This window comes from Astyanax mexicanus, chromosome 15, assembly GCF_023375975.1.
Source record: "Astyanax mexicanus isolate ESR-SI-001 chromosome 15, AstMex3_surface, whole genome shotgun sequence".
Classification (NCBI taxonomy): Eukaryota; Metazoa; Chordata; class Actinopteri; order Characiformes; family Acestrorhamphidae; genus Astyanax; species Astyanax mexicanus.
Genome location: NC_064422.1, coordinates 4,884,235 through 4,900,189, shown reverse-complemented (window position 1 = coordinate 4,900,189; position 15,955 = coordinate 4,884,235). Strand labels below are relative to the sequence as shown.

The window sequence follows — 15,955 nt, the reverse complement described above, 5'->3', positions numbered from 1 at the left end:
GAATCTGGATTTAGGGCATCTGGAAATATGCAGAACAGGCAAATTATTCTCCTTTAATCTTCTCAAATGCCAAGTTCAGAGGGTCATAATAAAAAAAACTGTACAGTAATATTTTTAGCTCTTTAGGTTATTCACAGTCTAATAGGTATATTTTCATAATGTGGTGTCTGATTCAACAGACTATTTGAGAATCTGGATTTAGGGCATCTGGAAACATGCAGAACAGGCAATTTATTCTTCTTTAATCTTCTCAAATGCCAAGTTCACAGGGTCATAATAAAAAAACTGTACAGTAATATGTTTTGTTATTTAGGCTATTCACAGTTTAATAGGTATGTTTTCATAATTTGTGTCAAATTTAACAGACTATTTGAATATGTGGATTTAGGGCATCTAGAAATATGCAGAACAGGCAATTTATTCTCCTTTAATCTTCTCAAATGCCAAGTTCAGAGGCTCATAATAAAAAAAAACTGTACATTAAATGTTAAGTTCTTTAGGCTATTCACAGTATACTAGTTATATTTTCATAATGTGGTGTCAAATTCAACAGACTATTTGACAATCTGGAATTAGGGTAACTGGAAATACCCAGAACAGGCAATGTATTCTCAGTGTAATATGCCCTAAATGCCAAACTCGTTTTGCTCGGCTCAACCCTGCTCTCTACTGGCGAATAATTGGTACTTCGACTTTTTAAGGTGGACCGGAAAATCCGAATAAGACACTGGCGAATAAGACGCCAACTTCAGCCTCGTTCTCCTTTGGGTAATTTTACTGGTTAAGACTATATTCCCTCCCAAACTGAATCATATTTTTAATTAAGCTAGGTTAGCTCCAGGGGTTACTTACAGTGTGCAAAATTGGCGTTTATTGTACATTTAATGATTGGGTTGTGCGTGGATAAACTCATTGTGTAGAATTTGTGATCCCTCTAACAAGAGGTTCATCCTGATTTATTTCACCATTTAATCTGGATCATTGTAGGTTGAGGACCTTAACACGCGCACTCTTGTGTTTTGTCCCTGGGACACTTACACCCCACCAACAGTCTATTTTCACACCTACCCTCTGCTTTGTTTAAATAGCAACAGAGCTTGTGAATATATCTATGTCGATGGGCGTTTTGGTCTGGAAATGAGATGTGTTCAGATCAATTTCTGGAGTATTTTTATCTTGACAATGAAAAACACAGGTGTACCACTGAATAAATACTACTTAGACAGACGTGAGGTGTCAGACATTTATTGATATCTTGACAACATGAACACACTGGGCATTCTCAATGCACATATATGCCCGCTCATTAAACACACACACACACACACCCAGGCACACAGCAGTATACAAACCCAACTTTTACATTATTAGTACATATCGAGCCTTGCAAGGTGTACTTTTCCCATTTGTTAGGGTAGCAAAAACTCACTGGCACTCCATAAATTAAGATGCATGGTTGACGGCTCATCTATAAATCGCTTAAATAGGGCCCAACGTGTACAAGGGGGGGCCATGGACAGTTGGTTAGTTGGGTCCTTTAGACACCACAGTTAAAAAGTGTTGGACAGTACAACGTGAGAAACAACGTGAAAAATATTTAGTGTTATCTTACATTGTTTTCTTGAACTGGACACTGACCATTAATGTTTTTTATCCTTTTATTCCAATAGGATCACACATTTTGGTTACAAGAAAAGCATTCAGACAATATACAAAATAAACAAAACAACCAGTCCATTACAAAGTACCTGTATCTAGTCTGCAAAGTAAAGAAAAAACAGCAGTACAAAAAGATAAGTCACAATTTTATCAGATCTTCTCCAATGATCCTTCTCGTCAATTCCTGTGGCACACTTTGGAAGGCAAACGCATGCTTGCACTCCAACCACAGGTTACACACTGGCTGCATCCAGAAACAAATCAATACATCTTAATATATACAAAAATAAGCACATATAAACTTCCTAAATATACAGACTTATAATAATATACACAGCAGATTAAGCACAGTGTAATACATGATCAAGCATGTTCACATCTGTTGTGAAGTACCAGACTGAAAAATAGGCTTTTCTCTCAGAGTGGATTAAACGGATATTTCTCTTCTTCCTTTACGTGCAGTGACAGTCAGCCTGAGCGTCTGTTTAGCTGATGTAACAGATTTAAAATGTAACATTCTCCAAGTGTGTAGTACAGTTACAGCATGTTACCTCAGAGGAAGCACATGCTATCCTTCACTTTCCTGTATGGCTCCACTAGATCTCTCAGAACCCTCACACATCTACCCCATCATCTTGTAGTTGAGCATGATAATCACTCAATACCTGTAAAAAAAATATATATATATACATATGTTAAATGTTGTCCATAAGACAAACTGCATTACAGTTTTACAGCAAAGAGAGGATTTTTGCATAAAAAACTACTACTGTATTTTTTTTTAAACCTCTGTTGTGAATTTTGACTTATTTGTGAAAAGTTTATAGGATTTTTACAGAAAGTGTGCAAAATTAGGCAAAAAATATGACTTTACATTAAAAATACTTTTTTGTGGTAGATTTTATTGCACTATTATTTGCATAGAATAATAGTAATACTCTGGGGAAAAATAGATGTATTTGTCAAATATACTGTAAAAACAGGGGGTTCATAGGAATTAGTCTGTTAGTCATAAAACACAAACAGAGAATTATTGTTTTAAAGTATTGTGATGATGAACGACCTCTGATTCTTTGAAGTTTGTTTGGGATTTGTATTTATTTAGAATTAAATCATTTTAATACTTGCTTTTAATAAGCATTGTCTTTATCCCAACATTTTATAATTGGGGTGGTATAAAATATGTGTATATAAAATATGTGCATAAAAATATAATTGTCATTTTGCTGACACTGGTAATTTATTTTGTGGTAAAAAAATAAATGATACCCAGGATATTTTCTTCACAAAGCATAGAATGAATTTCATTCACCAGATTTGTAGTGAGCATCACAACTAGCCTTTTGCTGTAACATCTAATCTCTAATCCCTAATCTCATTTAAAAAGAGGAAGTTCAACATATAAAGAAATAATTGTTTGAATGATTTTCATATTTTTAAATTTTGTATAAAAAAAGCTGTAAGTTTTTAAGTTCTTGTGTAAAAATCTTGGGTGATTGAACCACACAGGCCTGAAATCCTATTACAGTCCTCTCCTCTTACAACTTACCACTTAAAAATCTGATTTATGTAAAGCAGAAGCAGCTTCTGTGGACTGAGGAGAAGGAACAGCTTCTGTGGACTGAGGAGCAGGAACAGCTTCTGTGGACTGAGGAGAAGGAACAGCTTCTGTGGACTGAGGAGCAGGAACAGCTTCTGTGGACTGAGGAGAAGGAACAGCTTCTGTGGACTGAGGAGCAGGAACAGCTTCTGTGGACTGAGGAGCAGGAACAGCTTCTGTATGCTGAAGAGGTTCAAGTTCATGATCACGTTCCACTGAGTCCTGTGAGCAGAGGAAGACATTTGTCTAATATATGACTTTACAATAAACATACTTTTTTGTGGTAGATTTGATTGCACTATTATTTGCATAGAATAACAGTAATACACTGGGAAAAATATTTGTATTTGTCAAATATACAGGTCCTTCTCAAAAATTTGCATATTGTGATAAAGTTCATTATTTTCTGTAATGTACTGATAAACGTTAGACTTTCATATATTTTAGATTCATTACACACAGCTGAAGTAGTTCTTTAATTGTTTTAATATTGATGATTTTAGCAAAAAAGTAAAGAATACCTATCTCAAAAAAATTGCATATTTCATCCGACCAAAAAAAAAAAGTGTTTTTTATACAAAAAAGTCGACCCTTAAATAATCATGTTCAGTTATGCACTCAATACTTGGTCTGGAATCCTTTTGCAGAAATGACAATGGCATGAAGCCAATCAGCCTGTGGCACTGCTGAGGCCCAGGATGCTTCGATAGCGGCCTTAAGCTCATCCAGAGTGTTGGGACTTGCGTCTCTCAACTTTCTCTTCACAATATTCAGGTCAGGAGAGTTGGCAGGCCAATTGAGCACTGTAATACCATGGTCAGTAAACCATTTACCAGTGGTTTTGGCACTGTGAGCAGGTGCCAGGTCGTGCTGAAAAATGAAATCTTCATCTCCATAAGGCTTTTCAGCAGATGGAAGCATGCAGTGCTCCAAAATCTCCTGATAGCTAGCTGCATTGACCCTGCTCTTGATAAAACACAGTGGACCAACACCAGCAGCTGACATGGCACCCCAGACCATCACTGACTGTGGGTGCTTGACACTGGACTTCAGGCATTTTGGCATTTCCTTCTCCCCAGTCTTCCTCCAGACTCTGGCACCTTAATTTCTGAATGACATGCAGAAATTAAGCAACAGTCCAGTGCTGCTTCTCTGTAGCTCAGGTCAGGCGCTTCTGCCGCTGTTTCTGGTTCAAAAGTGGCTTGATCTGGGGAATGCGGCACCTGTAGCCCATTTCCTGCACACGCCTGTGCACGGTGGCTCTGGATGTTTCTACTCCAGACTCAGTCCACTGCTTCTGCAGGTCCCCCAAGGTCTGGAATCGGCCCTTCTCCACAATCTTCCTCAGGGTCCGGTCACCTCTTCTCGTTGTGCAGCGTTTTCTGCCACACTTTTTCCTTTCCACAGACTTCCCACTGAGGTGCCTTGATACAGCACTCTGGGAACAGCCTATTCTTTCAGAAATCTCTTTCTGTGTCTTACCCTCTTGCTTGAGGGTGTTCATGATGGCCTTCTGGACAGCAGTCAGGTCGGCAGTCTTACCCATGATTGCGGTTTTGAGTAATGAACCAGGCTGGAAGTTTTTAAAAGCATCAGAAATCCCTTGCAGGTGTTTAGAGTTAATTCGTTGATTCAGATGATTAGGTTTATAGCTCGTTTAGAGAACCATTTCGTGATATGCTAATTTTGTGTGTTTTCATGAGCTGTATGCCAAAATCATCAGTATTAAAACAATAAAAGACCCAAACTATTTCAGTTGGTGTGCAAAAAATCTAAAATATATGAAAGTTTAATTTTTATCATTTCATTATGAAAAAGAATGAACTTTATCACAATATGCTATTTTTTTTAGAAGGACCTGAACTGTAAAAACAGGGGGTTTATAGGAATTAGTCTGTTAGTCAGAAAACACAAACAGAGAAGTATTGTTTTAAAGTATTGTGATGATGGAGTTTTCCTCTGATACTCTGAGGTTTGTTTGGGATTTGTATTTTTTTAGAATTAAACTACTTTAATACTTGCTTTTAACAAGCATTGTCTTTATTTGTTTTTTTGTTCGATTTTGTAAAAAAATATATATATATGAAAACAACTGTCCATACTAATTTCATTACCAGGCCCAGACACTTAATTTAAACACTTGCCTTAGGAGCTAATTGAGATGTCGCACCTATAAATTCTTTGACTTAGCTATTAGTTTTTCTATTTTTCTAAAAAAAAACACTGTATTATTATTGTTAGGGGTCCGAGCACGCAGTGGTCGTACAGCTTGGTCTTTACAGTCATGCTGGTCATCCACCTTGGTCATGCCGACCAACCAGCTTTGTCATGCTGATCTATATTCTGTATTTTCTATGTTTAATGTTTTGCCTGATTCTTTGTCCTGTAATCATGTTTCTGTAAAGTTGCTTTGTGCCAACACCTGTTGTAAAAAGCGCTATACAAATAAATTTGATTTGATTTGATTTGATCATCCAGTTTTGTCATACTGGTCAACCAGCAATACGTTTTGAGCCTAACTGGCCTTCAGGGGCCTCTTTGCCTGTAATGCTCGGACCCCGTAAATCTATATTTTTTATTATTATTATTATTATTATTATTATTATTATTATTATTATTATTATTATTGTTGTCATTTAATTGCTAATTCTATTAATATTATTGCTATTAGTGGTAGTGGTATATGATTACGATATAAATAACCTAAATTATACATTAATAACATGAATTCAGTCAAAACCCACATATTTTTTTAAGTTTCCCACTGTGAGCGCCAGATTGAATACTTGTGAAAACACTGTAGATTGGACTACACTTTACACCAACCCAGGTCAAAGTACTGTGGCATGAAAGATAGCAGTAGCTCTCCAGCCCAGAAGGTTGTAGGACCCAAGTGCAGATAGATCTCAAAGCAGGTAAACCCAAGAAAAAAAGGGAAATAATAATATTAATAATAATAGCCCAATGCTCTTATCGCTGAACCAGCAAGGGGATTGGGACGTGGCTGCTTTACTCGCCCTTAAGAGTAGCCGCCGAAAGGGGCGGAGCAATGAAAATGGGCGGAAAACAACAGTCACGCCTAGCGAGTGAGAGAGAGGGGGAGAAAATGTAAACAAAGGCCGCTGGGAAGCGCAGCTATCTCTTATGGTGCGAGGTAAAAACAAAAGAGCTTCCAAAGAAAACTGAACTGAACTGAGGTGCTTGTGGATTAAATGCTGTATCTCCAGAGAGGAGAGGAATAGCGGGGAGAGAGAGAGAGAAGGTGAGTGAACCGCGTGCCTCGCGGCTGCTTCACACACACACACTCGAGAGAAAGGAGGAGAGCTGTGGAGCACACTGCTCTACACAACTACACCAAACTCAAAGAAAGAGATAGGGGAAAACTTTAGAGGGAAGAGCACGCCAGCGATGCTGTCCAGAGCTCACTCAAAGAAAAGTAAGGAAAAAACGGCACTTGCCGTGGATAGAGCAGAATGGAAAAGAGATGAGCCGAAGCTCGCTTGCTTTTAAGGTGTTACTAGCAGGTGTTGGTAATTAGCCAAATTAACCCCTGGGCGCTGGCCTGGCGCACTCTCCTATGCCCCGGAGGACGCCTCGACCGGTCACCAGACGTTACAGATAAATCAGATTTTATTTGGTTTAAAAATTCTTTGCATCATGTTGGTTCAATGATAGCCTACGTCAGTGTGGGAATCACACCCCCTGTTTATAATCACATTTAGAATATGTTTGTCTTGCCAACCCTGTCAGTTACATATAGAGAGGGCTTTCTGTGATTTGCTATTTGGATTATTCGTTTGGATACGTGTCTAGGATGCATAGCATCATGTTTTTGCTGACCACTTGCAGTACCTTTGAATTTCTGCTCTTTTATAATAAATCCAATGCAACGCTTTTGCATCCGCACACATCTGGTTTGTTTTATAAACATTACAAATACACTTCTCCATAATTATTACTCTTATCGTGTTTCTCCTGTCTCATCACCATTATGTATTTTGTATGAACTTTATTTTAATATAGTAAAATTACTCACCACTGATGTCCTTTTAAACCCACAAATACTCAGGACGTCCAAAAATCTGTTAAAGTGACAGTATATAATAATGAGTAATCTTGTGAAGCTGAAACTTTTTAAACTTGTTGTCCATTTCTATATTTCTCTAAAATCTAATATAAACTTACATTTCTCTGTTTCTCCTGCCTGCAGCAGAAAAAGTTAAAGGAGTTATAGGAGTCAAAGACAGCCATAAAATTATACAATATTTTTGCTTCAGAACAGAGTACATTATCCTAAAATAAAGCAATGCTTATGAAATTTAGTCATATGAGAAAAAAAAAAATAGGACACCACATGAAAAACCATGTCTCACAAAATAAATTAAGATTAAGGAATTACTTTTAAATATAAATGAATGAACAAATAACCTCAATAACACATTTAATCAGACAAACTCAATAAGAGTTTTTTTTCCCCCACTACTCCATGCAGAATTCTTTCAGTTCTGTAATATTTGAAGGCTTTCTTGCATGCACAGCCTCTTTCAATCATCTCACAGCATCTCTGGTCTCACATTTTCCTCAAGCCCTCTCTGATACAATAGAGATTTTACATTGGATCTTTCCAGGCCCTCTTGTACAAAAGCAGCTTCAAACCAGGATATTTCCACCTGTATTATGGTAGAAAGAGTTTGCTTGCTTAAATGTCATTTTTGATCTGTGCTAAACATGTCTTCCTTTACTGTCCCAACTTTGAATAATCTGTCCAGAGCACAGAACTCCTGGTCTTTGTCTAGGTGCTCTTTCTGAGGTAAGATGCTGTTCCCTGACATCCACTATAGTGAGAGCTGCCTTTAGGTTCCATCATAACATTTTAGGATTGTTTGGGAAGTCTTTCTGCTTCTTGTGTTGCTGCAAGGACAGTCTGACCTGACAATGTTGGCAGTTGCTCTGCAATTACTCTACTGTATGTTCTCCAGTTGTAAAATATTTTACGGACAGTATAATGACTGATTTCTAATTGTTTTTAAATCCTAGATTCATCTACAACTTTCTTTCTGAAGGATTGCAGAGCTGTTTGGATCAGGCCATGTTGATCCACTTCAATATTCAAACCAATGTCTCAACCAAACTAATGTCTGAGATTGAGTAATAATTCAGTAAGAGTTTGGATTTATATAAGAATATTTACAGATAATTTATGTATTCATACGAATTAGGCAACATTTGGTACAGGGTTTTATGTTTGTAGATCATACTCACAGAATGTAGTTATTTGTAGAGTAAGACAGCACAGAGCAAAGACACATTCAGGGGGGATGACAATGGCTCGCAGATCTTCCACTGTACGCTCACCATTTCCTGATTAAAAAAACAACAAGAGACCAATAAGATAAAAAATTACAACACTTCATTCTACTTGATGTTTGGAAGGTTATTTCATTGAGATCATTTGTATGTGTATTCTTCCTCTCTTTAATACAATACACCTTTCAAATGTTAGTGCAATTCAGGATAAACAAATGGATTCTATTTGTGTTTAACTGTAATTTACTAGCTGATCTGGATGTACAATAAACAACGTGGAGTGTGGAGTTTACTCACGTGCTTTTAGGATTAGCTCCGCTGCCAGTGCAATAGAATTCACACAAACGAGAGCCACTGTCCCAAAAATGTACAACATCACATGACCTGCAATACAGGATGATTTAAAACATGTAATAATTATTTTTGTTGTGTGTGTTGGGTTCCTGACTACACAGGGGCTTTTGTGTTTGTAATAAACACAATGCTTGACATTCGTATCAAGGAGAGCAATGTGTTTTATAGACCCTATTTTAGCAATCTATAGAGCACTGGTCAATAGCATATTGTGCAGCTAAATTTAGGGCATGCCGTGTGTTTTTGGTAGCGCTGCGGTGCAAAAGTGAGCCTTGCGCAGTTTAAAACATGCAAAGGGCATGAACTAATTCTCTTAATTAATCATGGGTGTGTTTTAGGCATCACATAAAGATAAACCAATCAGTGTGTCACTTGTCATTACCTTTAAGAGATTCTGCACTCTGACTTCGTACACATTTGTATCTTAACAGTGCGGTGCTTTTGAGCATCTCAGCAGAGGATACTGACCATTTTAACTGCTCATTTAAGGAAACAGCAATGTTATTTTATACTATATTTTGTTTATTGTTAAGGTAGAATCAGGTTTGCACTCTGCAGCACGTCCGTGTGTGTGTTTGGAGCGGGGGTGTATGGGTGCAGAGGGCTCACATTGTGCACGATGCTCCCAGACATCCCAAGTTGCAAAAGTTGATTTCAGGGAGGTTACCAAGTGTTGTAGTTGTAAAGGGGGATTTATGTCGAGGGAGGGTTGAAGCTAGTCAATTTGCTAGTGTCAGCTAGCTAGCTAATGCTCTGTTTACATGGTCAAGCTACTGGAAATTTGAGGTTTAGTTTTTTTATATTATCTCAGGAGTTTCTATGCTGTGCCCTCTCACTGACATGAAATATTGTTCTCTTTTGCAACTTAAACTTCTGTGTATTACTTCTGTGTATTATAGGTTTTGGACAGTAGGGGGTAGTGTTTTACTTACAATGTCACCTCTTTGTGTAGTAAATGTTATATAAAATGCCTGAAGCTCTAACCGCATGGTCGGTTGTATTAAATTTGGTACACCATGAGCTATTACATACTTTTTATTGTGATATAGCCACTGGGGAATTTGTTCTACATTTTGAGAAAATTGTTTTATTTTTATATATGTATTTGTGCCAATTATTGAATCTGAACAGTATTGCTGAATATTAGAAAATAATACAATGTGTTTTGATTCTCGTTTTTTACTTTTATATATATTATATATTTTTATATAACCTAATTTTATATATTATTCATGCAATTACTTTTATCCAGTCTGCACTGATAGCTGAAGGGGGAGGAGTTTCTACGCTGTGCCCTCTCACTGACATAAATATTGTTCTCTTTTGCAAGTCAGAGCAATAAACCAAAGAGGTGACAGTTATGGTCCACTGCAGCTACAGCTCTATCTAACCCCATCACTCTCTAAAAATCTGTACAGTATTATATATGCATAGAGCACTCAGTATTGTGCTGCACAGGACAGAGGAATACAGTAGCAGTGAAAATAGCACATCATATCTGCACATGTTCATAGTGCAGTTGTTTCACACTGTCACACTGTGATGTCTGCAGTTTAGTAGCTCAGATTAGACTGAACTCTGCTCAGCATCTGAAACTGAAGAAAGTGGCCCAGATCTCTTCCATGTAAGTTGTTTGTTCTTTTCCTCACCCTCATCCTCTTCCCTTTTCTCAGTTTTATTTTCTTTTTCTCATCCTTTTCTCTCTGTTTATTAAAGATTAAGTAAAGATTATCTAGAAGAGTTTTCCTCTGGTACAGCTGTGTTTGGGTAACTGGTAAATGGGTGTGGTGTTTGCAGTTTCTAAAACAATCACAGGGTGTTGAGTTTGTATTGTTTGTATTGTACAGTTAAAAAGCTCCACTGTACAGTTAAAAAGCTCCGCGGTACAGTTAAAAAGCTCCACTGTACAGTTAAAAAGCTCCGCGGTACAGTTAAAAAGCTCCACTGTACAGTTAAAAAGCTCCGCGGTACAGTTAAAAAGCTCCGCGGTACAGTAAAAAAGCTCCGCGGTACAGTTAAAAAGCTCCGCGGTACAGTTAAAAAGCTCCGCGTTACAGTTAAAAAGCTCCACTGTACAGTTAAAAAGCTCCGCGGTACAGTTAAAAAGCTCCACTGTACAGTTAAAAAGCTCCGCGGTACAGTTAAAAAGCTCCACTGTACAGTTAAAAAGCTCCGCGGTACAGTTAAAAAGCTCCACTGTACAGTTAAAAAGCTCCGCGGTACAGTTAAAAAGCTCCACTGTACAGTTAAAAAGCTCCGCGGTACAGGTAAAAAGCTCCGCGGTACAGTTAAAAAGCTCCGCGGTACAGTTAAAAAGCTCTGCGGTACAGTTAAAAAGCTCCACTGTACAGTTAAAAAGCTCCGCGTTACAGTTAAAAAGCTCGGTGCGACAGTAGGTAAACTCCGCGGCACAGTTTAAAAGCTCCGCGCGACAGTACATGAACTCCACGATACAGTTAAAAAGCTCCGCGCGACAGTAAGTAAACTCTGCGGTACAGTTAAAAAGCTCCGCGCGACTGTAGGTGAACTCCGCGGTACAGTTAAAAAGCTCTGCACCACAGTAGGTGAACTCCGCGGTACAGTTAAAAAGCTCCACGCGACAGTAGGTGAGCTCCGCGGTACAGTTAAAAACCTCCGCGGTACAGTTAAAAACCTCCGCGCGACTGTAGGTGAACTCCGCGGTACAGTTAAAAAGCTCTGCACCACAGTAGGTGAACTCCGCGGTACAGTTAAAAACCTCCGCGGTACAGTTAAAAACCTCCGTGCGACAGTAGGTAAACTCCACGGTACAGTTAAAAAGCTCCACTCGACAGTGCTCTTACTGTCCCAAAGATTCACAGCCCTAGTAAATACTGTAAGTAAATCCTACACGTGACTTTCATAGACAGTTATACTAATCCCTTTACTCTGTACTGTATTAAAAAAATGTTCTGTCTCTGTTTCACTTCAAGCATAGTCTTAATATGACTGGTTATGGTTATGCATAGTTAAATTACAAGAGATTTAGGAGAAGAAAACACAAAACAGTCTTAATATGACTGGTTATAGTTGCGTTTTCTTTCAAATTTTATTTGAAAATCTTGTCTCGTCTCGTACTCGTGAACCCAGTATCGTGTCTCGTCTCGTGATATTAGTGTCTTGTCACTCCCCTAGCAATCTGTCATTAAATATATACATATAACCAGTGAACGTTACACATGTATGAATATAAAATAGGATTTTAACAATTGCTTGATGGTGAAACTAGTAAAATGATTTGTACACATTTTTATTAATTATTAATATTGTGTTTTGTACAGCCTTTATAGAAACATCTGAAATCTGCACACAGGTTTAAAGCTCTTTAACACTTGTTTTTGACGTCTTTCTTAGTAAAGGTGGAATGAGGAAATGTTATGATTTGCTTGATTCTGTTACGTGATACTTACTCTGTGATTCCACAGTCCTGACAGTGTTCAAAATGGACCTTGAAAAAAGTTCCTCTGTGTAAAATAATATAATAAGAAAAAATATAAGAAAAATATGCAAACTGACATTAAAGAGCTAATTATCTTAAAACTACAAAGTGTAGTGACATGAACAAGCTCATATACAAGGCAATATCTTGAATAAGGAATTATGAGTGAATTGTTATTTTATGATAAAGGAGAGCAGTGCTAGAGTAAATATTACAGCTACACCTGAAGACTTCAGACTCAATAACTCAATTACTTTTAAACACTTTATTAAGCATCTGTCACACTACTGATTCCATATATTATTCAGTATGTTTAACATGTCACTTTCCCTGAGTTAGGGATTTTGGGCTTGGGGGCCACCGGATTCTCCACGCTGTTAGCTGTTAGCACCAGTACTCTTTCAAACATCACATTTAGGCAGTGTTGGGCACGTTACTTTGAAAAAGTAATTCGTTATAGTTACTAGTTACTTCTCCAAAAAAGTAACAGAGTTACTAACGGAGTTACTCCACTATAAACATAACTAGTTACCAGTAAAAAAAACAAACAAAAGAAAATAAATTATGTAATTTCTATTATTATTAGAAAAATAACAAATGAAAATAAACCCAAAATGTTGACAAAAATATAATCTAACGAATTTCAAAACATAGAAACAAAAAACGTTAAAATGGTATTAATATAACAGTTTAACAGCTGGATCAAAACTGCTTCACCAAGGAGGAAAAGAGAAACCAGAGCAGCTAAAGAGAGCTTAACCTCCTTAAAATGGAACTTGAACTGTCCACGTCTGAAAAGAATACAACAATTCTCTCATTAACCTCTACAAATTCTACAAATATCTAATAATTAAAAAACATGTAACAGGCATTCCTATATTTCTATATCCTATAATATTCCTACCTGGAGTAAAGCTGTGGAACAGGGAAATGGTGATGATAGGAAGACATAAAGCTACAGAGATGCGCAGCAGAAACCGAATGAAGGCCTCAGACCCCGGCACAACACCACCACGCCAATCACTGAATTGATTAGAACACGTCCCCTGTGACTCACACGCACACTTGCGCCTTTGTCTGTATGCGCGAAGTAAAAAAATAGTTAATTCAGCGGCTAAAGTAACGTGCAGTAACGGGGTGTCGGAAATAGTAACGGCGTTTTAGTTACAGTCATAGTAATTAGTTAGATTACTCCTTACTGAAAAAAGTAACGCCGTTTATTTCAATGCCGTTACTCCCATCACTGCATGTAGATCGGTTTACGAGGATGTGAGCTGTGTTTGCTATAAGGTAGGTTTGTGAAGCTTCCTGATTCTTATTTGCGTGTATTTTAACCTTTTATATGACGCGGTAACCGCAAACTCATCTTATTTTGGTGTATAGTTTGGCATGCCTGAGAACAGGTGGGTTTGGAGATGGCATTGTAAGATAGGGAGTTCCTTTCCTTTATTTTACCCCAGCATTGTTTAATGCGTTGTTTAATGGGGATTGTGGGTTTTTCTTATAGATTTTTGCACAAAACAAGCCTATTACTTTAGATACTGAAAGCAGGCTGACTAAAGCAAGTATTGATATTAATTCCAGCTTAAAGGCAGGTTGGCCAAGATATGGGGTTAAAGGCTCCTTTATTTAAAAGAAATACCTTATTCTTATTTAAATAAATATGTTCTTTTCTTTAGGTGGTTCATTGGACTGCCCCATTGGCAGTGTCTAGGTGGCATTGAGCACAATTTCTTCCCTAGCGTCTGCTGCTGTTTTGCCTAGGCTGGTGTTTGGCCTAGGCAGTTTTGCCTATACATCTGTCTATTTTACTCTGTTATAGAACTTTAACATGTGTTTCTCCTTTTTGCTGACTGGTTATCTTCTTGGGAGATTCCTTTTTAATTCACTTCTTTTACACTGGGTTTGCTGTGATGGATCACCTTTATTTGAGGTTTTGTAGTGTGTGTAATTTGTGTATTATCAACTGTGAACCTAGCCTGAAGGGTCTCTGTGTGCATAATTTAAATTGACAGTTGATGGTAACATTTTAGAAGAATTTGCCCTGCCAGTAAAGCTTTATTGGGTTTTAATTATTAAAGTAATCATTGAGCATATTTCTTTTATAAAAAAATGATGATTAACGTGTTAATCTTTTTGATGTATTTGCCATTTTAACATTTCTAGTAAAGCAGTTTACTAAACTCCATTTCATGTCTCTCGAGTCTCTCTCTGTCTGTCTGTCTCTCTCTCTCTCTCTCTCTCTCTCCATCTCTTTCTCTCAAATGAACCCGTGTGCTGTAAAGGTGTTTTCAAAGGTGTATTTGAAACATTTCCTGAGGTGAAATTCCCCAGATGGCAGAATTGAGCTATTACTTATTTAAGTGTTTTTACATAATGAATTGGTAACGTTCTAAGAATCACACATGCAGGAGCAAACATGGTAAATTATCTAATTGCACTGATATTATTTTTATAACCATATTTAGATTTTAAAATGGTAAGTAAAATAAGTTGAGGCCAATTTATCAACGTTTGGAGTATTCATTTATAAGCAAAATGAATTAATAAGTGCAAAGAAAATATATACTCTAATAATAATAGTAGCAAATACTTTACCAAACTTGAAGGCTACGACATGAAACTGTAACATCATAGTCAAAATGTGTAGAAATACAGTCACACATATCAGTCCAACACGGTCTGCAGGAAGAAAATATTTGCTTATAAAAGGTACTTCCCACAAAAATGGAAAGAAAGAATCATTACTATCAATCACTACTTTAAACCTTAACTTAATTTTAGTATCATGCACATAAATTAGGTGTTAAGCCAGCACTGAACAGCAACTCAGTTTTTCTGTTAGATTCAAGTCAAATCTAGACCTGTATTTTAAATAACTTTAGACTGCTGAACTAGATTTCACATGCAAAATAATTAATCTAATGGCAGTGTTATTTACTGTACTGTACACCCAGTTACTCCATTACTGTTAAACCTGCACACTTGTCATGCTACCATGCAAAATTAACTCACCTAGGACCAAAATAAAGGAATCTTTCAGCAAATAAAGCTTATAAAGTAAGAATTGTACGTACCTTCAAGAACAGTATCATGAATGTGAACTGATAGTGGTGTGTTTAGAGCCTCTGCGATTACGAAAGGTATAAACCAAAAAATTAGGAAAAAGTAAAAACAAATTAAAAAATAAATAAACAAAAATATAAAAATATACAAATTTACACCAGTATACTACAATTCCAATGAAGTTGTGTAAAACATTAATTAAAAATAGAACACGATGATTTGCAAATCCTTTTTTACCTATATTCAATTGAATACGCTACAAAGACAAGAACTTTGATGCTAAAATGGATAAACATTATTATTATTATTTTTTTTTTTCAAATATTCACTGAGTTTTATTTTGATGCCTGCAATGTTCCAAAGAAGAAGGGCAACAAAAGACAAGGAAAGCTGAGGAATGCTTAAAAAACATGTGAACAGGTCAATTGAAAACAAGTGTCATGATTAGGTATAAAGAGAGCATCCCTAAAAGGCTCAGTTGTTTATAAGCAAGAATATGGTGAGGTTCACCA

General features: G+C 36.9%; 1 protein-coding gene across 1 annotated transcript; it reads right to left on the bottom strand.

Moving 5' to 3' along the window:
- Window positions 1–1,754: 1,754 nt before the first annotated feature.
- On the bottom strand, window positions 1,755–15,559 carry LOC111192414 (uncharacterized). Its single transcript, XM_049464772.1, has 9 exons — window positions 15,455–15,559; window positions 14,976–15,059; window positions 12,349–12,402; window positions 8,864–8,950; window positions 8,522–8,620; window positions 7,445–7,463; window positions 7,296–7,341; window positions 3,209–3,481; window positions 1,755–2,324 (listed from the first exon to the last, which is right to left on the bottom strand). The coding sequence occupies exons 2-8, from the start codon at window positions 15,010–15,012 to the stop codon at window positions 3,212–3,214; spliced, it is 612 nt and encodes a 203-aa protein (XP_049320729.1). The 5' UTR covers window positions 15,013–15,059; window positions 15,455–15,559; the 3' UTR covers window positions 1,755–2,324; window positions 3,209–3,211.
- Between the last annotated feature and the right edge of the window lie 396 nt (window positions 15,560–15,955).

What these genes read in the sequence shown, in the direction of transcription:
- LOC111192414 (XM_049464772.1), bottom strand. Translation starts at nt 15,012, where the DNA reads ATGATGTTACAGTTTCATGTCGTAGCCTTCAAGTTTG. An exon ending in GGAGCTAATCCTAAAAGCAC is followed by an intron (nt 8,621 to 8,863) that starts GTGAGTAAACTC and finishes TTTTTTAATCAG; the next exon opens with GAAATGGTGAGCGTACAGTG. An exon ending in GGTTTAAAAGGACATCAGTG is followed by an intron (nt 3,482 to 7,295) that starts GTGAGTAATTTT and finishes CTCTGCTCACAG; the next exon opens with GACTCAGTGGAACGTGATCA.